Source organism: Marmota marmota, unplaced genomic scaffold (genome assembly GCF_001458135.2).
Source record: "Marmota marmota marmota unplaced genomic scaffold, marMar, whole genome shotgun sequence".
Taxonomy (NCBI): domain Eukaryota; kingdom Metazoa; phylum Chordata; class Mammalia; order Rodentia; family Sciuridae; genus Marmota; species Marmota marmota.
Window position 1 is genome coordinate 13,809,891 of NW_026000019.1, and position 25,271 is coordinate 13,835,161.

The window sequence follows — 25,271 nt, forward strand, 5'->3', positions numbered from 1 at the left end:
TATTTCAAATATTCAGGCTGAACTAAAGTGAATTCTCATTCTACTCAACCCTACCAATAGGGAAAGGTAACTAAGTCTAGATTAAATTTCAGACTAGTCTTCCAATCAAAAATAGGATTGTGCAAACATTTCTAAAATATATCATTTTGTCTTCTAAAATATATATTCCTGTAAGCCTTTTTATTGTCCTCCAGAACAATATAGCAGGCTCTCAAATTTTTGTCATCCCATGAAAGGAGCCAGATACTGAGGGTACAATGAAGAGTAACACATGACTAATCCCTTAGTAATAACATAAGGAATAGGAGAAGAGAACACAAAAAGAATTTTGTGTTAAGATGTAATGATAGGGGGCTGGGGATGTGGCTCAAGCGGTAGCGTGCTTGCCTGGCATTGTGCGGCCCGAGTTCGATCCTCTCAGCACCACATACAAACAAAGATGTTCCTTCCGCCGAAAACTAAAAAAAATAAATACTGAAATTCTCTCTCTCCCCCCCTCTCTCTCTCAAAAAAAAAAGATGTAATGATGACAGAATGGTGAGGACCCAATAACTGAGGTTGAGTGCAAAGGAGATTTGCAGCAGCTGTTGAGGCATTCAGTCAATAGCTCCTCTGTGGTCCCCTCGGAAGCCCCTGAGGATTTTTCAGCCCACATTTCCAAACACAGGGAGACTGAGACAGTACCATCATCATATAAGGACTATCCAATCTCAAAACCATCTGAAAACTGAGGGAAAACTGGTTACATAAATTACTGAAAAGATACTATATAAGGTGACTTTGGATGAAAGAACTAATCTTTTCAATAAATGAGGTATATAGAGACAAGATTTTTCTAAAAGTAATTCTGGTTTCATTTGGTTACTTTTCATAATGCTGAATCTACATTGTGCAGGTTCTTTAAACCTCACTCACCAGCTGTAAAGGCTTTACAACCAGATTAGGCTTCTTATATATCTTCTGTTCTGGTTCTTTATGGTTCTTCAAAGGGCAATCCCATGCAGTCTCCTTGACAGCAGCAGTAGACAGTGAATTTCTAGGGGGACTAGAGACACAAGCCTTGGCTTCCATTTTCTTATCTGGTTGAACTAAACATAAATTTCTGACTGTTGAAACAGCTCCATCTGAAATGGCCAACAGAACAGCCTGTGCATATTTGCTACAATAATGGTACAATTGTTAATAAGCATCTCCTATGTGCCAGGTACTAAGGATATAGTGATAAATGAGAAATACCAACCTGTCCTTGTAGACCTTTCCATGTGGCAAGATATAAGAGAATTTCTAGATGAGAATGAATCCCCATTTTGTGTGTGTGTGTGTGTGTGTGTGTATGTGTGTTGGGGCAAGGGGAGTATGTAGAATGGCAATGCTTCTTAAAGTTTGGTGAATGGCTTTATTTTTCAATATCCTGATTTCAATTTATTTCTTGTTCTAATTAAGCTCAAACATTCATCGTCGTTTATAATGTACATGGCTACTTAATATTCCATATGATTCTTTAATTCTTAGGCATCCTCAAGTTGATCACATGTTTTGTTTAATTTACATATATATGATGATTACAAGTTATTGGCACATTAAAAGAGACTCCAGAAAGATAGACCTACAACCACAGTGGTTCCGAAAGAAATAAACAGAAAGTACAGAAAGATGTGGGTACAAAAATATGTATCATGGGGCTGAGGAGGAAGCTCAGTGGTAGAGCACTTGCCAGCATGTATGAGGTCCTGGGTTCAATCTCTAGCACCATAAGAAATAAAAAAATAAGAGTTTTTACTACTATATTTCTTATAATGGTAAAAATGGGAACAATCTAAATGTCCATCAATAGGAGACTGGTTCAATAAATTACAGTTATGTAAAAGAATTATATGTACTCAAAAATCAACTTGTACATAAATAATATGGAAAACATACACAATAATTGAAGTATAAAAATGATTTATACAATATTTATATAATACTGCTTTGTGAAATAAAAATTATATACATGATAATTTGTATTATAAAGGAAAGGTCCAGAGGGCTAGGGTTGTGGCTCAGTGGCAGAGCACTTTCCTAGCATGCACTGGGTTTGATTCTCAGCACCACATATAAACAAATGAATAAAATAAAGGTCCATCAACAACTGAAGACATTTTTAAAAAAGGTCCAGAAACACACACACTAAAACTATTAACATTAGTTACCTCTGTATTGTTAGAATGGTTTAAATAAACTTTTGTGGATTAAAAAAAATCTAGCTATGCTTAAACACATATTGAAACAAATCTGGAAGATTATGTAAAAATCCTCACAGCTTTATTTCTAGGATATTCATAAAATAATAAGTGTTCACCTTCTTTTTATTGTTAGTGCTCTTTGAATATTTTTAAATGAACATGAGTTTTTTTAATAAATCACAAATCCAATAAAGATATTTATATTTTGGGAATGTAGCTGTCCATCATAAGCATTTGTAGAAGCTTATAAAAATCTAAGTATCCTACTGTTCTATAAGTTTTGTGAAATGTTACCATTGGGGAAACTGAGTATAGAATGCATAGGATCCTTTTGAATTGTCTTATAACTGCATGTGAATCAACAGTTATCTCAATAAAGTTTTTTTAAAGCCTAAGCCAAAAAGAAAAACAAAACTCAAGTGCCCTACATGCAATGTGATATTCTGGAGTAGATACAGAAACAGAAAAACATTTTTTGAAAAATTGGTAATAGAATCTGGAGTTTAGTTAGTAACAATGTGCCAATGTTAATGTCTTAGCTCTGACAAATAAATTACAGTAATATTAAAGATAATAATATTAGGGGGAAATGTATGAAAAGAATATGGGAACTTGGTACTACCTTTGCAATTTTTCCATAAGCCTAAAATTATCCCCAAATAGTTATTTAAAAATGCAAGAGGGGTTATGAATGCATACCCATTTATTCTGAATCTCCACATCTTTCTAAAATGCTTTTGATATATAGCCAAAGTTAACCACTGAACTATCAGACCATTTAATCAGAAAATTCTCTTCAGGATTATTAAAAAATTCATTTATTTATTTATGGTATTGGGGATTGAACTCAGGGATAGTTAACCACTGAGCTATATTCCCATCACTTTTTATTTTTTATCGTGGGACAGGACCTCTCTATATTGCTTCAAACCTTGCTAAATTGCTGAGGCTGGCCTTGAACTTGTAATCTTCCTATCTTAGCTTCCTGGGTTGCTGGGATTATAGGCAAGTGCCACTGTGTCTGGCACAATGAATTAATTTTAAAAATTCAGAGGCTGAGGCAGAAGGATCATAAATTTGAGGCCCACCTGGGCAACTTAGCAAGACCCTGCCTCAAAATAAAAGGACTAGGTATGTAGCTCTGAGGCAGAATGCTCTTCAAGTCAATCTCCATCAAGAAAAAAAAATTCAATTTTTAAAATTAATAATACAGTTAACTTTATTACAATAAATACCACCAGAAAAAAGATCGTTACACATAAAACATTTCAATGCTAATACATAATATGTTTGTCTGATGTAGTTATAAAGATGACTCTTACCTAGCCAATATTTTCTTTTCTCCTGTACTTACAAAAACAATTAAAAATGAGGTTTGCATTACACTGTGGGACAACTTACCTGTTAGTACCGGCCTCATATCAGCATCAAACACTAGCAAGTCTTGTTCTCCTTCCCTGAACTCAACACGAAGAATGTCACTAAGAGCTCCAACAAGTTCTGTCACATTTAAAAATCCCAATTTTTTGGGTGAAAGTTGCTCTTTAAAAACTGCCTGTCACAAAAATAAATGGAAATTATGAAAAACATTAGATAGCAGAAATAAAATATGTACAGATACTCTTGGACAATGCTTTAATTTGAATTTAGCTAAGCTAAAATTTTAAGGTTCAGTGAACTTGGGTGTAAAGCTGTGTTTCCACCCAAGCATTTTACAAAAGAGGCTAATAATCCCTTACCATAAACTTCTAGGCCAATGTCAAGCTCCCTTGAGAGTATATGATAAATTGAAGTGAAAGTGAGGGGAACTTTTCACCTCTCATTTTTAACAATATTTGATTATAAAGCAAAGGTATTTGGGAGTGAAGAATGTATAAACTACAAAACTCATAATAAGCCTATCCTTATTTCTATATTTTTCAGAGAAAGAATATCCTTGACCATTTTCAACATGCAGAATTGGCATTACTATTTAAAATATTTCCTTAAATTTTATTATTTCACCTTAGAAGTTGGGCAAAATAAGCAGGTTTCTTATGAGTGTATTTCCTGTTGTGTACAATTTGATTTTATTGCCTTGGTAAAGAAGAAAATTCATACCAAATAAAGATGGGAGAGAAAATATAGGGTACCACACTAGTTTGGGTTAAAACTGCACGGAGAACAGGTACATTTTCCCTTGTCAAAAGATTCACCATTTATAAATAATGGATATAAAGAAACTGTGATATATACACAATGGAATATCACTCAGCATTAGAAGAGAAAAAAATTATTATGGCATTTTCATATAAATGGATGGAGTTGGAGAATATCATGCTAAGCCAAGTAAACCAATCCCCCAAAACCAAAGGCTAAATGTTCTGATAAGTGGATGCTGATTCATAAGGGGAGGAGGGTATGGGAAAAATGGAGGAACTTTGATTGGGCAAAGGAGGGACAGGTGGGGTGGGAACATAGGGGCAGGAAAGATGGTGGAATGAGACTTACATCATTACCCTAGGTATATGTATGAGTGCACATATGGTGCAACGCTAGATCGTGTACAACCAGAGAAATGAAAAGTTGTACTACAATTGTGTACCTTGAATCAAAATGCATTCTGCTGTCATATAGACCTAATTAAAACAAATTTAAATAAGTCTGTAGATATTAAATAGATTGAATGATTCAGTCTGCTATATTTTGAATGTTGAATGTTCCCCAAAGGCCTCTGTGTTAAAAGGTGTAGACTCAAGGTAATACTGCAGGGATATGATGGAAACTTTAAGATGTGGGGCCCAGTGAGAGGTCTTTAGGTCACTGGGTGTGCTCTTGAAGATGGTGGGAGCCTGGCCCCCTCCTCACTCCTTTTGTTCCCTGAATAACATGAGTGATTTTGCTCTGCTACATGTTCTACATTTTCCTGCTATGAAGTGCTGCCTTGCCACAGGCCCAAAGAAATCAGGCATGAATAGAGCCTCCAAATTATGAACCAATCTTAGCCTTTTCTGTTTCAATTATCTTAGGTCTTTCACTATGGTAATGGAGAGCTGAGTTGTTACTCAGCTCATTAACAGTTAAAACTGTTTGAATGCTCTGTATTGATACAACCCCACTTGAAAGGATATGAAGATTTCAAATAAAAGCTGCACAATTAAAAAAAAAGACCCACCATTAAAATGATCAAATTCTTAATTCAACTTTTATCTCTTGAACCATGATAGAGCAATAGAACAAGGGTCATTAATATCACATTTATAGCCACCCATGAGCATCCCAAAGGAAAAAGAATTGGTAGAGAATAGATAGGGCAGGAGTGATGGCAAAGTAGAGTTAATATCTCGACTTACTTCTTTGTACATTATATGTTTTTTATATATTTTTTTAGTTGTAGATGGACACAATATCTTTATTTTGTTTATTTTTATGTGGTGCTGAAGTTTGAACCCAGTGCCTCATACGTGCTAGGCGAGCACTCTACCACTGAGCTACAACCCCAGCCCTGTACATTATATCTTAAGGCTTCTTTTCCTTTTATGTTCATTAGTCTTTAATAGTTTTTTTTACCCTTCTTATAAGTGTCTAGGACTATAGAAATACAATTCAATTGAACGTAAGACTAGGTTGAAAGGATTTTTTAAAAATGTTACTAACTTTTTGAATAGGTAACATTCAAAAGGTTCAAGAAGGTTATATAGCAGAACAGTCTCCAGCTCACCCCCAATTCTTCAGTCACCTAGCAATCATCTCCTGGAGGTAACTATCATTACATGCAAATTTCCAGAAATTGTGAAAACTTAAATATGCTTTAAGATTATATACATCATACGAATCTTGCCTTTTGCTGTTAAATAGAGATATTAGTTTCCTATTAGTACATGAAACAGTAGAGTTTTGTTTTATGAGCCTGAGAATCATTTTCTTTTGATAGGATACCTGAGTCAATGCATTGATGTGTCAAATATATTTTGTCCTAATTCCTTTGTTATGCTTTCTCCTTTGTTATGCTTTCTGCTTTACTGACTCCCAACTATGGACAACTATAGACTTGATATATTTCTACTTCCACTTTCCTTAATTCCCTTCCATCCCCCATTCAACTTTACTCTTATTATTTTTCCTTAGAGTTTATACTTGTACTGTCAAAAGCTATGTATATATCCTATTACATGATTTAGTTTCCCAACTGGATTTTTCAGATGACAAGCTCATAGTGGAATATCGTTTCCTTCATTGGCAACTGGATAAAATTCATGACTGATCTCTTTGACAAGACTGTAAATGAGCCTGTGTGTTCTAAAAAGGCACACAATGTCCAACAGTCTTTTTGGTGTTCTTAGGGACCATCACTGGTCAGTACCTAGATCCATTATTTTATATATGGCTTTAATAGAGTTATTCTATCAATTAGTTTTCATTATTTAATTGGAAAATTTTTATAAGGATATTCTTCCCCTCATTTTTTATTGGTTACTCAGTCATACAATTCTCTTAGAAAAATCAGGATAAGTGATTAAATTTATCATTTTTCAAAAGGTTCTCTATCGTCTTCTATGTTAACCAATTGTTTTTAATATCATATAAACTCATGGAATTAAATATATTTGGTCATTGCTTTAAGTCATTGCTATTATTATCCTACTAAAGCCTAAAATAACTCTTCAAGTGGATTTGTAAGCCCTTTTGATATGACCCTTTTCTTAGCAGTTTCCTTGTTGGTCTGCTATGACAAAATGTTCCTGTCTTGATTTATGCAATTAGAAAACACTTGTATATACTAGTGTTTTATTAATCTCACAATTAATTTGCCTTGTACCCATCATATAACAATGGTTTTAGAATAAGATTACCATAATATAATAAAAATTCAACTTTGGCATATATTCAACCCTTCTTCTCCATTTAATTTTGTGTATGTATTCACAAGAGTATACAGCCATTTTATATTTTCTCCTAACTTCATTTGGTTTTGGTTGTGGAAGTGGCATTAAATGTCAGTCCTTTTATTAATATGACATTGATGACTCTGTAGAAGATGTCTTCAGAATGGTTCAAGGGAACAACAGTTCTTGAATTCTTGCATGGTTGTAGTCTGCCTCTACAGTTGAGTCAGTTTTGCTAGCATAAAATTCTTGGCTCACATTTTCTTTCCTTGAATATTTGAAATATGTTACTTTCCTCTGGCAAAACAAGATATAAAAATGTCTAATGATCTAATTTTATTTCCTTACAAGTCACTTGCTCTTTTTGTTTTAAATGGTCAAAGGAATTTCTTCCTTTTTCTTTGAAATCTACTAATTTGGTGTTGGTTATTCTAGGTTAATGATTTAAGCATGCAGTACAATTTTTTTTTTATCTTTTAGTTGTAGATGGACACAATACCTTTATTTTTTTTTACTTTTATGTGGTGCTGAGGATCGAACCCAGTGCCTCACACATGCCAAGCAAGCACTCTGCCACTGAGCTACAACCCCAGCTGCTAGTGCACTCTTTCAATAATAGTTTCAAATATTTCATTTCAGTAAAGTTTATTTGAATTTTTTGTTATTCTTTTCTTTGGCATTATTATTCATATGTTAACTTTATTTTGCCTATGTTTAATACCTGTTACTTTTTCTTAAATTCTTTTTTATCTTTTCTTGTTCTTTTAATAACATTTTTCTTATAAAAATTTAAAACAGAAAAAGGTTAAAGAATTGGACAGAACTCTATCACCCAAATTATAGAATTATCAGCATTATTTTGTTTTATCATCAATAAATCCATCCATCAATTCATTTTTTATATATTTCAAAGTAACCTCAGACATCAATGTTTTCCCCGAAAAATGTCAGCACGTACATTATTATCTAGAATTCAAAATCTTTTAACTTTTTATAAAATTCATATTGAAATGGTAAACTTACGTTTACCATTCAATTAGCTTCAATATATATACAAGATACAGAATGTTCTTTTTTTTTTAGCCGTTTGGGAAGACAGTATTAAGATCTCCAACTAGATTTATAGAATTCTTAATCCTGTCAAACTTCAGAGAATGTTTATACTATTTATTAGGTGAATTCACATTTATGATTGTCTTCCTGAAGAACTGGCCCTTAGCCCTGATGGAATGTGCCAATCGCTGATAATACATTGGGCTTGAAGCCTGCTTTATCTGAAGTTGTTTTAGTCCCTTCAGTTTTTTTTATATTTCTTGTATATCTTTCTTATCTTTTATTTTGAACCAATCTATCCTCACATTTATGATGTGTTCCCTGTAGATAACATAGTTGCATCTTGCTTTCCACAGTCTCATTTCCAAATTTTAATAGTAGTCCATTTACACTTATGAAATTACTATAACTAGATTTAAAATTACCACTATTAATTTCTGTTGATTCCACTGTACAATTAGAAAAATGAGAAATTATACCCCAATGATTCAAATGTATGAATTGCCAAGATCACTGTAATGTCATGTGTAGCTAATAAAAAAAAAAAAATTTCTGTTGATTCCAATGGTATATCTATTGCCTGTTCCCTCCTTCCCAGTCTTTGTTTGCATTTACAATATGTTTTTATACAATTGCATTTTAAAGCGTCTATTAAATTTATGCTGTAACTGCATTTTAATTATTGTTCTAGGTATTATAGCACACATCTTTAACTTCTCAGCCTTATTGTATCACCTCACAAAAAACATAAGAACCTCACAATCCTATAGTTTCACATTCTGCCCTGATTCATTATGCTGTAGCACGATACATCTTTAAGTTAAAACCAATTATATACTATCATCTTTGTAATAATAGTCATATTTTAATTGGTGAAAGAAAGATTTTTAGATATACCATATATCCTTTATTCTACAGCTCTTCCTGGAGATTCAAGTTCCAATCTGGCATCATTTTCTTCAGCCTGAGGTACATTCTTTAGCATCTCTTTATAGTGCAGGTGTGTTTACAATTATCTATTTGATTATCTGAATATGCCCTTATTTTACCCTTCATTCTTAATCTCACTGGATATAAAAAAATCAAAAATGTGTAATGAGATATTATTTTTCCATATTCCCAATTGACACTTGGTATTATTAGACATCAAAAATAAATCAATTTTCATTCCAAAGATGTTATCACCAAGTTGTAAAAAGAGCCCTCTTATGCATAATCAAGTAAATATCCTTAACTCTTGTAATGAAGAAAAAGACACTAAAATGCAAAACAGTATTTAAGTGTTAAGGGTATAGACTTGAGGGATCCAAGGAATAGCAACAAAATTTCTATCACAAGAAATGTAAATCACAGTAAAAAAGAACACTTACCTCAAACTCCCCAAGAAGTTTAGAAATTAACAAACCCTCTGGAAACTTAGATACAACCTAATAAAAAGAAAATGAAATACAACATAGAATTGAAGTACTAGGAGACCAAATGTTTAAAATAAGATAGTATAAATAGTAACAAAGGCAAAAATAACATTATGATTCAAATATATCATATATTGCTTTTATTTAAAAAAATCAGTTTTATGATTTTAAAACATATATAAAAGTGATTCCTAATATTTCCAGAGTTGAGAAATCACTATTACATAATCCTACAATGCCACAATTCCCATAAAGTCCTGTGTTTCTTTAGCCCGGCTAATATATTTGCTTTCAGCTCACATACAATTAATATTGTGCATTAATATTCAAACATTTTAATTATAAAAAATGCAAATGGATGCTATAGAAAATTTCAGAAAATACAGTTAAGCAAAGATAAAATAAATAGCCATTGGCTGGAGTTGTGGCTCAGTGAAAGAGCACTTGCCTAGCATGCGAGAGGCACTGGGTTTGAGTCTCAGCACCACTATAAATAAATAAATAAATAAAATAAAGGTCCATCAACAACTAAAACAGTATGTTTTAAAAAAACTTTTTTTAAAAAATCCATTATTGCCCATATCCACATAAAACATTTATGTTCATATAAAAATAGGTTAAAGTTTGCATAATCATTGTTCTAATCAGTAAACATGGATAAACAAGATACAAGTTTTTCAAAATATTCAAAGTACCTAAATGTATCCATACTATGTCACATAAAACGTAAGAACCTCACAACCCTATAGTTTCACATTCAAGGTACCTAAATGTATCCTTTTTATAGTCATTTATTTTTCATTATCACAAATACTGCAATTGTTAACCTCATATTTTCATTATGCACATTTGTCCAATGATTTTTTTAGATAAATCCCTAGAAATGACTGGTTCTATCTCCAATATAGCATAAAAGTTTTTAATTGATTATATTTAATACAAAATTCTAATTCAAGTTTCAGGAAAAAGTAAAAATTTCAAGGGGCTGGGGTTGTGGCTCGGTAGTAAAGCAATCACCTAGCATGTGTGTGGCACTGGGCTTGATTCTCAGCACCACATAAAAATAAATAAAATAAAGGTATCATATACAGCTACAGCTAAAAAAAAATTAAATTTTTTTTTCAAAAATCCCAGAGACAGCCATGATGTACTTCAGAAAGCATGCATATGAAACTTGTGTGTGTGTGTGTGTGTATACCCACATCACTCACTCCAAGAGGAGAATACTGAACATGGTATTCTATAAAACCTGGTTTTAAAGTTCAACATGTGAAGGAGATAATTCAATGTTTGCTAAGAGAGCTGTACATAAGCTTTCTTACAAGTCACATCATATTCCTTACTCTATGTGGATAATTTAACCAACCCTTTATCAATGAACACTACCTTTTCTCTAATTTTTTGGTACCATAAAAGTCATATTTAATATCCTATAACAAATTATTATTAGGTATTCGAGTTTCAAAAACAAAAATCAAAACACAGCCTGAATGTACCAGGGATTTTGCATTTCTCCCAGTAAAGTCACAACCCCTGCAATGGGACAGTATAAGGCAGTAAGAGCCACGATGGCACCTGATCATTCAAATCAGAATCAATAGCTCCCACAACATCTTAAATGTGTTCACCCTTTGGCCCAATGCATAAAAACAAAGAGTTTTCATATTTTAATAAGGGAAAACAACAGATTAGGCCAAAGACATGAATAGGCAGTTCACATTTTTAAAAATATGACTATAAGCATATTAAAGACACTCAGGATAAAAATCAGTTATAAATTAAAACAACATGACTGGAGAGTAACACTTCACTGTCAGTGGAAGAGTAAATTTGTTCAATCAAATCTTTCAGAGGGCAATGTAGTAACAGTTATTAGCAAAACATAAATAGCCAATGCTTTTGATTGGCAACCACTACTGGATAAATGTTCAAGGACATTTACTACAGCATTTTTAAATAACCCAAATTTAATTAATCATGGATCTCATAAATGAAACATGATAAACATAATGAGATACCACACATATATGGAATAGTATTTGATGAACATTTATTTAAAACTAGAATTATTAGGGTGAGGGGAGGAAGTGAAGGAAGAACTTATATTTCCTAAATAGTTTTACACTGAAATTTTATATAGTGTGTACTTTATGTATTTTTTTATTTTAAAAGAATAGCTATTCTATTTGCAATATATTAGAAAATATCAGATATCAGGTGTAAGTACAAGCAAATTAAACTCAACCACAAATGATATCTGAATTTATAAACAATTATTCTTGCTTCCAATAAAATGAAAATACTTACAAATTTTATCTTATGTTTTAGTTCTGGATTGATGGTCCCTCCAGGTCCAATTTGTGCAATGACTGATTTGAACGTGTTCTCCAACTATGGGGCAAAAAAAGTCAAGTCACAGCCTGTGACATACATAAAGTCAAAGATAAATCTAAAACAGCATAAAAAGGAAATATCTATAAAAGGAAATCTCCTTCAACCAAATGGATAAAACACTGTTCTTAAGAAGTAGCACTGTGACTTTTCATACCACGTAAATATACAGGTAAAATTTTCAAAAACTAGACATGAGGAATTCTCCTCTATAACAGACTCAGAGGGATTTTTGCCACTAATTTTCTATTTATAAAAATACTAAATGTTTATGAAAGACATACTTAGTGACTGTGAATGCCTAATACCAGGAGACACAGAATGAGTGAGTCACAGGTGGGACACTAGCCCTAAAGAGTAGGAAGGAAAAGCTATTTTGTGGCAACAGAAGTGAAGGATGAAAAGCAGTGGCACAGAAAGACTCTGTATGTGAGGCTAGAAGGCAGAGGGTAACTCTGATAGCTGTAGTATTCTGAGAGTCAAAAGCAAGGGCCCTCCTAAAGATAGAAGGAAATAGGAGGGAGATCAGACATTTGAGAAAGTAGGAGGGGAAAAAAAAACCAACAGAATAAAGTTAAGGAAATAACAAATGAAAATCTAAACTTAGATTGGAAGTAGATAGGAGAGGCCCAAGTTAAAATAGCAGGAGTCTAAGTATTTTAGTACAACAAATGAAGCCACTGGCAATGAAAGGCCCAATAAAGTAAAAATCTGATGCATGGTAGCAGTTAAGGAGTAGGCGACCAGAGAACAGACTGCAGCACATGCACAAGGTCCATGTCTAGTGAACAAAGCAATGAAGTGAGAGAGATCATGAAGTCATGTGCATTCAGGTCATTACAGTTGACAACTAAATTAGAGAAGTTGTGAAGTTATAAAGAAAAATACGTATTACACAAACTCCTAGCACCAAGATACAATCACTATAATATTTTTCCTTCTAAACTTTTTTTGGGGGGTCATCTTTTACTTGGCCTGTCATTATTTAAAACCTGTGTGAAGAAACCTATTTCTTTTTTTTTAAATATATTTTTTTAGTTGATACACTTTTATTTTATTTAAAAGTGGTGCTGAGAATTGAACTCAGTGCCTCACACATGTCAGGCAAGTGCACCACTGCTGAGCCCCAGCCCCAGCCCAAGAAACCTATTTCTTTATCTGAAAAATGAAGATAACATATGAGAGATGGAAGCTGATGTGAAAACTAGGAGGTGAGGTATGGAGAGTGCTAATCATGGCTTTGCACAGAAGGAGTTCAATATGACCCTGTCCTGATCCTTTGGTATGGCAGGGCTCCCCTTGGCAGAATTCACTCTTCATTATTCACTCCTCTTTTCATCCAATATCACTGCAACTTCTCCATCTCAACTGCTATTGAAGGATGGGCAGTTTCTTCACCATCTCTGCAAGAACCTGCCCATCCTTCAATAGCACCACATTTAGCAGAAATCCCTCAACATTTTGGCAGCTTGATGGCTTCCTATTTAGTATCTAAGATTTAAGTTTTTCCCTAGTTTAATATTTTCTTGGGCATTTCCATGTCGGTTAAACTATTTTGTTTACATTCCTTATTGTTCTTTTATCATATCCCAACATGTTCTTACCATAACAACTTATTAAATTATCACTGTGCTAGGTGTTTCAGGGAACAAAGAAGGTCACCTTTGACAACATCATTCCTCTTGAGGCAATTACAATTAAGAGGGAAATTAATGAATGTATAAACAGCTACAACCTAAAATTGACTCTAAGTGCTAATAAAGAGAATCCCGCCAATACAAAGATGCATGCTTATAATTCCAGTGACTCAGGAGCCAGAGGCAGGACAGAGTTAAGCTGTTACAATTCAAGTTCAAGGCCAGCCTTGGTAATTTAGTAAGACCCTGTTTCAAAATAAAAAAGGCTGAGGATGTGACTCAGTGGTAAAGTATCCCTGGGTTCAGTTGCTAGTACTCCCCACCCGGCAAAAAAAGAATCCATCACATTAAATTACAAGTACTCAGCATGTTTCATTTTTAGAAGTGCTTTGAAGGATGGGCAATTTTTGCAGAGATTGTGAAGAAGGCACTGAAAGTAGAAGAAACTTCACAAAGAAAAATAGTTGCCTGAAGGCATTGGGAAAATTGTAGAAGAGATAGCTGGGAGGGTAGATTGAACACCTTAAATGCCAAACTAAGCAGTTTTTCTTGGATATATGATGCTAGATTTTTCGCAAGGGAGAGACATGATCAGAACCATAATTTGGCAATTAGATTGGAAGGGTGATGGACAACCAGTTGACTACTGAAGCTAGAATGCTAGGCAAGAGTTTTAACTAGAGTGTAGGGAGAGTGGGAATAGAAAAAGGATATTACAAGAGGTGAAATCCACAGAAACAGGAAAGATGATGGAGCAGTAAGAATTGTTGATTAGCCAGGGATGGATAACAAGATCAGAAAAATAGCCTGGAGCCTCAAGTGTTACAGAAACTAAGGGATTTTGAAATACAGAAAAATGGCTGGATGGTGATGACTTGATCTATCTCTCTGAAACAGCCTATGACAGTCAGCAAACCTGGCTCCCTGGTTAAACCTGGCCTGCCATTGGTTTTTGTATGGTCCATGTGTGAAGAATAGTTTTGACATTTTAAAATGGTCACAGAGGAGTCAAAAGCAGAATATTTTGTGACACATGAAAATTATGATATTCAAATTTCAGTATCCCCAGTTTTGTTGGAACACAGCCACACTTATTTATTTATTGTTATGGCTGCTGCAAGGAGAGTTAAGCTGTTACAACACATACCATTCATCTCACAAGTCAAGTAGCTACTATGTTGCCCTTCAGAGAAAATATTTGCCCAACATAGTTTGAAGATAACAAAATTATGGGCTCTTAGCTAGAAACAATGCATTTCAAAACGGTAAGGAAAAAACATTCAAACTAGACAAGTTAATAAGCTGACTAAACTGAATGGGATGGGAGAGCTGTTTGAAAGTCCAGGTAAATAGAGGGAAGTTGTGATGTGCAAAAAAAATTAAGACAGGGAGGTAAACCCACATGAGGAAAATCAAAGGTGGACCGGACGTCAACAATGCTTTTGGACTCAGGTGCTTACAGATCAAACACAAGAAATAGGAAATAAATCAAGTAAACAAAATATTTTAGAAAATAAAATTGGAAAGCTACAAAGAAAATATGCCATATTCAGAATAGGAGCCTATAGAGCCAGAAAGAGCTTGAATAGACATTTTCTCAGAAAAATAAACAAAGACATAAATAGGCAATTAACAAAAAACACTAAATAACCAATAAAAACAAAGTTCAACCTCAAATACTCATTAGCAGTAAGTAACCTGTCAAATCAGAGAAGAAATTTCAACATTCATTTACTCATTTACCAAAAAGATACTGAGCATATAGTATATGCTCTTCCCACTGTACTGTGTTGGATATTCAGGGGTCAATAAGCTATATATGATCTCTGTCCTCTTGGAGAATTTAGTATGGGGAAATTTTTAAAAACCATATAAATACATATCCAGTTATAACAAATATAATAAAAAATACTGATTCCACATGATCTCACTCTTATGTGGAGTGTGAAATCAAACAGAAACAGAACAAAATGGTCATTACCCAAGGCTGAGGGTACTGAGATGTTGCCAAAAGAAAAAACTTTCAGTAGATAGGAGGAATAATTCAAGAGATCAATTATACATCATGGTGACTATAGTTAATAATAATATATTACTTGGAAAATTTGGGGAGTTTTCACCACACACACAAAAGTATGGAGGTAATGCTCATGTTGCCATTTTGACTTAGCCACTTTTCAATGTACACATACATAAACATGTTCTATACCATAAACTTATGCAACTTCTACTTTTTGATTTAAGAATTAAAAATAGCCCCACAGACTATACGTGTAATATGAATTGTAATGTATTCTAATTTGTTACATGACAGCAGAATAAAAAATGTTAATTAAAAAAATAGCCCAATAGAGTATCATAAGAAGATAATACGACTGAAGGTATTAGAAAACCAGTGGGCATTGGTGGGGAAGGTTCTCTGAAGTGTCCTTCTCAACTAAGTCTGAGCAAAGGTGCAAGAAAAGTAGCACACTCTCACACATCCTGCAACAGTGTTAACTAGAACCATTGTTAGGGAGGACAACCTAATCACATGTTTAAGCCATAAAAGTGCCCATGCCTTTTGATCTGGCAATTGCTCTTCTAGAAATTTATCCTGTGACATAATAGAGAGGCTTGCAAATTTGAGCAAGATTTTCATTATATAGTTATTTTTAATAGCACAAACTAGAAAGAAAAAATACCCAACCTAGATTATAAATTAAACAAATTATGGCCCACTTAAACTGATGTTATAAATCATGATGCATTAGAGTATTTAACAATGTGAATGTTGATAATGCATACTTACAGCAGAAAAAAAGCAGGTCACAAAAGATTTTCATTTTTTAAACAGTCAATTTTTCTAGGTGACAAAAGCACAGATGATTTTTATCTTCTATGCCTTTCAAAACCGCAAATTTTCTGCACTCTATTACTTTTGTAATAAGAAAAAGTTTTTAAATACAGACATCTGGGTGGTTATTGATAAATATGAGGGTGGAAGCATTTGGGGAAGATGAAGAAACTAAAAGCAGAAAGGAACGGAAGTCACTCTGAGGACACACTGCAGGCATTTTGGCCATGTGGGAAAACATTAATATATTTTTTGATTAAGATCACAAAACTTGCACAGAAACATTCTGTGGCAATGCTTTCAAACTGTCATATACATTTATAGGAATCTGCCAGGTTATCTGCTATGGCCTGGACATTTGTGCCCCTTCTCTAAGTTCCTGTGTTGAAATCCTAACCCTGAGGACCAGGCACTAGGAGGTGGTCAGGTCGTAAGTGTGAAATCCTTTGTCCCTTTGGCTGTGTGAGGACAGAGAGAAAAGACTTCCACCTATGAACTAGGAAGCAGGCCCTCACTAGACACAGATCTGCCACTGCCACATTCTTGGATTTCCCAGCCTCCAAGTATTTTTCATAGATAGAACCTATGTGAGAAAAACAAATCTTTTTTGATAAGCCACCCAGTTTATGGGATTTCTGCTAGAGCAACCCAAATGGACTAGGATCCTATAAATAGGATTAGTTTGGTTCATTTAACTAAAAGATAGGCCATAAGGAATTTGATTTGTCATACTAAACATTTCATATGAACTTAGGGAAAAGCTACTCAAAGTTGGCCACAGAATATAACCTCCAGAGAATTACACTAATTAACCTAAAGAACAGTCCCTTCTGATGATAATGGTTTAACATATCAATTGCTTTTCAAAGATATTCTTGATATATATCGAATCAGGTCATCAGGTGAAATAAAATACACAATGCATAGCACCTAATCCATGCAAAAACTAACAATTGTTCAGGTACAAATTACAAGTTAGGTACAAACAAGATCAGACCTGCTATAATTCATTTAAGATCAAAAAACACATTCTTTTATAGGTCTAAGGTTTACCTACTTTAAATCTCATGGTGAATGTTGCAATAAAATTTTACAAATGTGTGAGACAAGAGGCAGGGAGAGGGTACCCAGGTTCTATCTATGAAAAATACTTGGAGCAGCAACACACAGAACAAAACTCAAGAGAAAATATATCTGGATAAAAGGTGTGTGCATATTTTTCATTTCTCTTCTTGAAATGTTTTAAACTTTGAGCACGTTTTAAACTTTTCATTTCTTATTGCTTGGCTCTGACTGCTAAAAGGCAGTCTTCCTGCTGAATCCTACAGTTTAAAATTTCTGAGAAAGATACATGCACTATCATCCTTTAATATTTTTTTGGAATTTCTAGTCAGTACAATAAATATAGGAAATAGAACTTCAGATACTGAGAAGAACAAGGCAAACTCATCCACAAACGATATGATGGTCTACTTGAAAAACCCATGGGAAGACTACTTAAACGAGTTCAGCCAGGTGGTCAGTTTCAAGGTAGTATTTTTAAAAATTAACTTCCCTTCTCAGGATCCATGATTAGTTACAATCACATTGTCAAAAGCAAGAATAAGACCATAAAATATAAAACCTAAAAAAACACTTGCAAAAATGTGCCAACCTCTAATGAAGAAAACCATAGGTCTACAATGAAGAGCACGAGATTAAAGATAGCTGCAACATGTTGTTGAATGAATACATAATGTAATATGTGACACTTCTTGAAAAAATTAAGTCCAAGATATCTAATAGAAATTTTGGCACTTACAAAAATGATTCTAAAGTTTTAGGAAAAGATATTAGAATGGGAAAAGTCTGAAAAGAGACTAATCAAGGAAGATTTCTTTTAATAAATGTTAAGGTGAGCTCAAAAGGAACCAAATTAAAAGTGTGAAGCTAGCACAGAACATATCCCAAAATTATAATGCATCTAGATTAAAATGTTAAATGTTAAATTTTCTTTTTAACCTTGCAACAAATGAAGCCTCTTTAAAACCTCAAGGTGGGAAAGCACTTTGTTAGGCTTGAGATCAAAGGCAGAAGTGAGAATCATCAAATTTATTAGTGATTGTTTTTAACTTGTGAACTTCTGGCCAAAAAAACAAAGGAAAATAACTTAGAAAATGAATTTCTAGCATATGACAGCAAAAGTTTCTTGAATTCTTTAGATAAAAATTAAAAGCAAATTAATAAGCAATGTTTCTTCTTCAACATCTCAAAAGGAAGAAAAACAGGAAAAGGATGAGAATACATAATTCATTAAAATAGAAATGGCCAACTTTTAATTCAAATTGTCAGTAGCCAACAATATACATGAAGTGATCCTAATTTAAGTTTCTTTTAAAAAAATGATTAATTTTTTTAGTTGTACATAAAAAAATAAAGGTATTTTGTCTTGTGGTGCTAAAGATCAAACCCAATGCCTCACACATGTAAGGCAAGCACTCTGCCACTGAGCCACAACCCCAGCCTCTATATTTAGCTTCTTGATTAGAGAAAAAAGATAGTTGGGCACAAAAATATTAAGAATTAACATTTTGGTGGCTGGGGTTATGGCTCAGTGGTAGAACACTCGCCTACCATGTGTGAGGCACTGGGTTTGATCCTCAGCACCACATAAATATAAATAAAGGTATTGAGTCCATCTACAGCTAATACTATAAAAATATTTGAATTTTTAATAACCATATAGAATCCTAAGAATTATATAACCAGAAGGCATCAAGAAATAGACACTAATTTTTTTGAAGGGTATATTAATACTTTTCTGGATGTCAGTTTGGCAAAAGCCATTTTTTAAAAATATTTATTTTTTAGTTGTACACAATACCTTTATTTTGTTTATTTTTATGAGGTGCTGAGGATAGAACCCAGGGCCTCGCACGTGCTAGACAAGCACTCTACCACTGAGCCACAATCCCAGCCCCTGCAAAACTAGTTTTAAAAATAAAAATTTTCTTTATTGAAATTGACCAAAAAGAGACCAACAGATGGTTTATGGTTATCTATTCTGAATGTCAAAAGATAAAGACATGATTTGACTAGGATATAGTCTAGTCAGTTTACGTATAAATACAGATAAACAGGTTGGTCTCAGGCCTATCTGGCATAAGAAATGTCAAGAGAAAAATGTTAAAAATGAGGAAATCACTATCAAAGAAATAAACATTACATTTGGTAGTACAACTATGAGTAATTTTTTAGGCTGCTTGTTTTTTAAAATTTTTTTTTAGTTGTAGATGGACATAATACCTTTATTAATTTACTCTTATGTGGTACTGAGGATCAAACCTAGTGCCTGGGGGTCCAGGTGAACTGAAGAGAGATATTGAAGTGTGGGGACAACAAGGATGCTAAACTTTGCTCAGTAGTAAAGATTAGCACAGAGAGGAATAGCTCTGAAAATCTGCAGACAGATTCCCCCCAGGTTTCTGATGAGTATTGATCTGTGCAAGTGGGGAACATTCTCTGAGGCTGAAGAAATACAACAAATAGCATTAAGTTCACACAGGGCTGGGAACAGTTACTGTTCCCACCCGACAACAGAGGGTCAAATGCTCAGAAAGAAAAGCCTCAGTGGTGGGACCAAATTATCCCTTAGACTGAAGGCTGTTCTGGGCCCACTGCTCACGCTGCCCTCTGTCCCATCCTGCCGCCCCCCCCCAAAAAAAAAGTTACCATAGACAGGGTGGCTTTAACAGAAAATCATCCCCCTCGCAGTTCTGGAGGCTAGAAGTTGATGATCAAGGCACAATCCGATTCCTGGTAAGGTTCTCTGGCTCACAGATGGCCAGCTTCTCACTGTGTGTCCACATGAAGAGTGAGCAAAAGCTCTCTGGGTTGTTTTTTGTTTGTTTGTTTATTTGTTTTTGGTACTGGGGAGTGAATCTAGAGTAATTTACCCTAAGTAATTTACCACATCCCCAGAGACAGGATCTCACTAAGTTGCTAAGGGCTTTGCTAAGTTGGTAAAGCAATCCTCCTGCCTCAGCCTCTTGAGTCACTGGGATCATAGGCGAGCACCACTGCACCCAGTTTGCTCTCCTTTCTTAAAAGGTTACTAATTCCCCCATGAGGAAGCCACCTTTGTGATCTTATTGAACCCTAATTACTGCCAAAGGTCTCCTTTCCAAATACCATCATATTTAGGAAGTTAGGGCTTCAACATATGAATTTTGGGGAACACGATTTGGTACAGAGCTGAGGCCCTAACAAAGTTAAAAGTAGGTCAGGCATGGTGACACATACCTGTAGTCTCAGAAGGTGGAAGGGTGAGGCAGGAGGATCCCTTGAGTCCAGGAGTTGGAGACTAGCTTGGCCAACATAGTAAGGATCCCTCACCTCCCCAAAAAGTTTAAAAGACTCAAAAATCACCAAATTGAGTCAAAGGAACTTCTATGTAAAACAATTACAACTTCACAATGTCTGGCATCCAGTAAAAAACTTCAGATCAATTAATCTGAAGGCAACAATAGAAAATATCCAAAATGAAGCACACAATGAAAGAAGAGAGACAAAAAAGAGGGAAAAAAATAAAGAAAAGAGACCCAGTGACCTGTAAGAAGATTACAAGCACTCTAAAATAGGTACAATAGTAATCCTGAGAAGATGGAAGGAAAGAAAAATAGTTAAGAACAAAATTTTCCAGATTTAATGAAAATTATAAATGCACATACAAGAAGCTAAATGATACATGCAGCTCAATGAATCCCAAACAAAACAAATAAAATAATACCAAGGGACACCAAAATCAAATTGTAGAAAACAAGAAAAAATCTTGAAAATAACATTCACAGAAGATAAATAAGACTACATAATTGTCAGAAACTATGCAGACAATAAAATAACATCTCTAAAGTACTGAAGGGCAAGTGGGGGAGGCTCCTATCAACCTAAAGTTTTACATCCAGCAATATTATATTTAAAAAATAACAACAAAGGCTTCTTCAGATGAACAAAAGCTAAGAATATCCACTCCCAACACCACATTTGTCTTACAGAACATGTTGATTTTCCAGGCAGAAAGAAAATTATACTGGGGGCAAATCTGGACACAAAGGACTGAAAAGCATCAAAAATAAATGTGGGTAAATATTTTTTAGGTATAATATTTTTAGGTAGGCATGGTGGTACATGCCTGTAGTCCCAGCTACATGGGAGACTGAAGTAAGTTTGAGGACAACAATACCCTGCCTCAAAATAAAACAAATTTTAAAAGGGCTGGGGATGTATCTTGGTGTTAGATTACCTCTGGGTTCAATCCCCAGCACTGCAAGAATAAAATAAAAATGTTTTGAGCCAAAACTAACGTATTAATTAAGAGGTTTATATCATGAGATATAAATGCCACAACAATAGCTCAAAGAATGGAAGTAATGTGTATTTATTGTTCTAAGGCACTTAACATTATATATGAACTGGTATATTATTTAGGGTCAAATGTATAAATTAAAAATAATGGGGCTGGGGATGTGGCTCAAGTGGTAGCACACTCGCCTGGCATGCACGGGGCACTGGGTTCGATCCTCAGCACCACATAAAAATAAAGATGTTGTGTCCACCGAAAACTAAAAAAAAAATTTTAAAACTCTCTCTCTCTCTCTTTAAAAAAAATAATAATGTATGCCGAAAATCCTAAGCCATTCACTAAAAGGATAGAAGAGGTATAGCTAATAAATACCAAAGATAGAGTGGAACTATAAAAAATAATTAGGAACAAGGCAAGGATATCCCCTCTGTCACCACTGCTTCAACATCCTGTCACAAGTCCCAACAAGACAAGAAAATAGAAAGCATATAGACCAGGAAGGAATAAAATAGTCTTTGTTCACAAACAACAGGATCACCTACATAGACAATCTAAAAGAATAAAAATCCTGTCTGGGTCTAATAAACAATTACAGCTCAGTTGTAGGATACAAGGTTAATGAGAAGAAGTCAATCACAGTAACAAATAGGGCAATTCATGAGGAACACATAGCAATCCTAAATGTGCATGCAGCTAAGAGGGACTTGCAATCCCCAATGCAAAAGCTGGCCAAACTCAAAGGTAAAACAAATCCACAATTGTATTTAAATATCTTTATGCTCTTCCCTCAGTAACTCATGAAAAGATTTGACATACAGTTATGAAAAAATTCTCAGAAACCAGGAACAAGCAATAGGAGAGAATTTCTTCAACTCAATGGAGAATCTATTTTTTTTAAACTACAATTTACATCATAAATTTACAATTTACATCATAGTTAATGATGAAAGACTAAATACTTTTCCCCTTCAGGTAGGAACAAGGCACGAATTTCCACTATCATCAGTTCTATTCATATACATAAGAGAGGCTGGCTTAAGGAGAAAAAGGAAGAAACAAACCCATCCTTCCTCCCAGATGACATGATAATCTGTGAAGAAAATCCCCACTCTGCAAAATATCTACTAAAATGATTTGAACAATCAAAATGAGTTTAACAAGTAACTTGATTTAAAAAAAAAAATCACAGAATACAAGGTCAATATACTAAAAAGATACAATTGATTTTCTACATGTTAGCAATGATTAATTTGAAAATACCACTCATGCTTGCATAAAAAATACAAAAAATTGCTGGGCACTGTGGTATATGCCTATAATCCCAGCATCTTGGGAGGCTGAGGCAGGAGGATCACAAGTTCAAAGCCAGCCTCAGCAAAAGCAAGGCACTAAGCAATTCAATGAGACCCTGTCTCTAAATAAAAATACGAAATAGAGCTTGGGGATGTGGCTCAGTGGTCGAGTGTCCCTGAGTTCAATCCCACCAAAAATATTAAAGATAAGTTTAATAAAATATATGCAAGCCTTGTGCACTGCATACTATAAAATTTGCTGAGAGAATTTAAAGACCTAAATAAATTATGGGATACACCATACTTTTAAATCAGTTGTAAAGATGTCACTTTCCCCCAAATTTGTCTCTAGTGTAATTCTAACAGGACTATTTTTGGTAAAAAATGACAAGCCGATTTATATCAAATTAAAAGTATACGGAAATACAGAGTAGTCAAAGCAATTCTGAAGAAGAATAAAGTTGTAGGACTCAAACATATTCTTTCAGGATATCATAAGCCTACAGTAATTGATACAGTACAGTACTGGCAAAAAGATATGTGGCTATGTGGACCAGAACAAAGTTCCAAAACATATATATATATATATGTATGTATATATATGTTTGTATATATATATATATATATATATATATGGTCAACTGCAGAAAACAGTAGAAACCAGAATTAATAAAACTATTACTCTTTTCTCACTGCCACCTCTCACTTCTTACTAAATTAATAGAACCATAGGAAACAGTGAAAATTAAAATAAGTGAATGACTTCAATATTTAAAAGGTCAGCTTTTTCATCACATTTTCCATGTATTCCTGTCTCCAAACTCAGATATCTCACCTGGTTTAATTTTTCAGTGTGATTCAGCCTTGAAGTCTCCACTGCATTGAACGTGGAAGTCTTGTCCATGTTCAGTATTTGCTTTGGTGGTTCCATGTTTGAAGTGTGTTGTGAAAAGCGTGGCTTTGCCACCACGCAGCCTGTAGAATATGACCCATGTTGTTTCATTCTAAATGGCTGGGTAAAAATTTTTCCTTTTGTGAATAACAGAAGAAAAAAAAATTGTCACTAGCAATTTCTGGTGTGTATATATTTAAAAATTACTGTGAGTTAACTGCCCTCAGCTTAAAGCAAAAATAAGGAAAGCCTACATTTTTATAGTAAGCCAATAAAACTTACATACAATGTACATAATTAGTAATCAATAGGGAAAAAAAAACCGGAAATCATAAAGACATTACCTAAAAGGTTGGGACAAAAACCACTTAAGATCACCTGAATATAATAGAGAAGCAGGATTTGATAGAGAAAAACCTAAAAAGCTGTATCTTGTTAGACCAAAAAAATCTCCAATTAAGGAATGTGCTTAGAACTATGATTCAAACTGGGTAGCCATAGTATGGGAAGAGGAGAGGAAAAGCCATAGAAGAAAGAGTAGCACTCTAGAGCATAAGCTTTTTCTTCAATATTTATGGGAAGGAGGAATACCACCAGGGAAGTATATTCTGCTATACAATATGAAAGATATATCACTGGAAATCACCATAGCCTAGCTCTTTCTTGACCCCAAGATCAACTTCAAATAAACCAATTACTTCCAAGATATCCTGAAAGGAAAAATGGACCATAGATGGAGAACGTGACAATCCAATCACAGGAAAGGCTATCCATCCCCACTATGCAGTAAATTGGTAAACTGCTTTATCCAGTGTAACCTCGTCTCCTATGTTTATACACCTCAATCTAATTTCCCTAAGTCTGAACGCCTCAAGAACACTAAGGTTGAGGGCTAGACCTGAAACACTCAGTAGCCTTCAGAACTTTCCCTGACCACAGCACATCCTCATATATTCAAACTATATTATCCACCACCATTTAAATGCTGCTTCATAAACTCATGACATTCTCAGTTTCACCCACACTAATTTAAATGCAAACTTTAGGAGGGGGACACTGGGACAGGCATAGAATTCTCCAAAACAGGTTGCCCCTCCACTCAGTGGATACATTCCATACTGTCCAGGTTTAGGGAGATATTATATGAATAATCACGTTAGTCTTGAGCCTTCAGCTAAAACTTATTACAAGCTTACTAAATGCCAGGCTCTTTACAGACATGTAAGGTCTTCAGCACAACTCCAAGTGGCAAGTATTATTATTTCTATTTTAAGGATGAGGAAACTAGAGTTTAGACAGTAAGTAACTTGCCCGGCACTCAGTT

The 25,271-nt window shown here is 34.3% G+C and overlaps 1 protein-coding gene across 6 annotated transcripts in view; it reads right to left on the bottom strand.

The window, feature by feature from the left end:
* The window catches only part of Tdrd5 (tudor domain containing 5), a 64,210-nt gene that overhangs the window by 36,145 nt on the left and 2,794 nt on the right, over positions 1–25,271 (bottom strand). For 5 of the 6 annotated variants that reach the window (XM_048809936.1, XM_048809937.1, XM_048809940.1 and 2 more), the window contains 5 exons: positions 23,891–24,084; positions 11,866–11,949; positions 9,514–9,570; positions 3,627–3,780; positions 916–1,124 (listed from right to left, as the gene is read on the bottom strand). In XM_048809936.1, coding sequence (XP_048665893.1) covers positions 916–1,124; positions 3,627–3,780; positions 9,514–9,570; positions 11,866–11,949; positions 23,891–24,084 — 698 coding nt within the window. The remainder of the gene's footprint in view (positions 1–915; positions 1,125–3,626; positions 3,781–9,513; positions 9,571–11,865; positions 11,950–23,890; positions 24,085–25,271) is intronic. The other variant, XM_048809938.1, reaches the window with a different exon arrangement.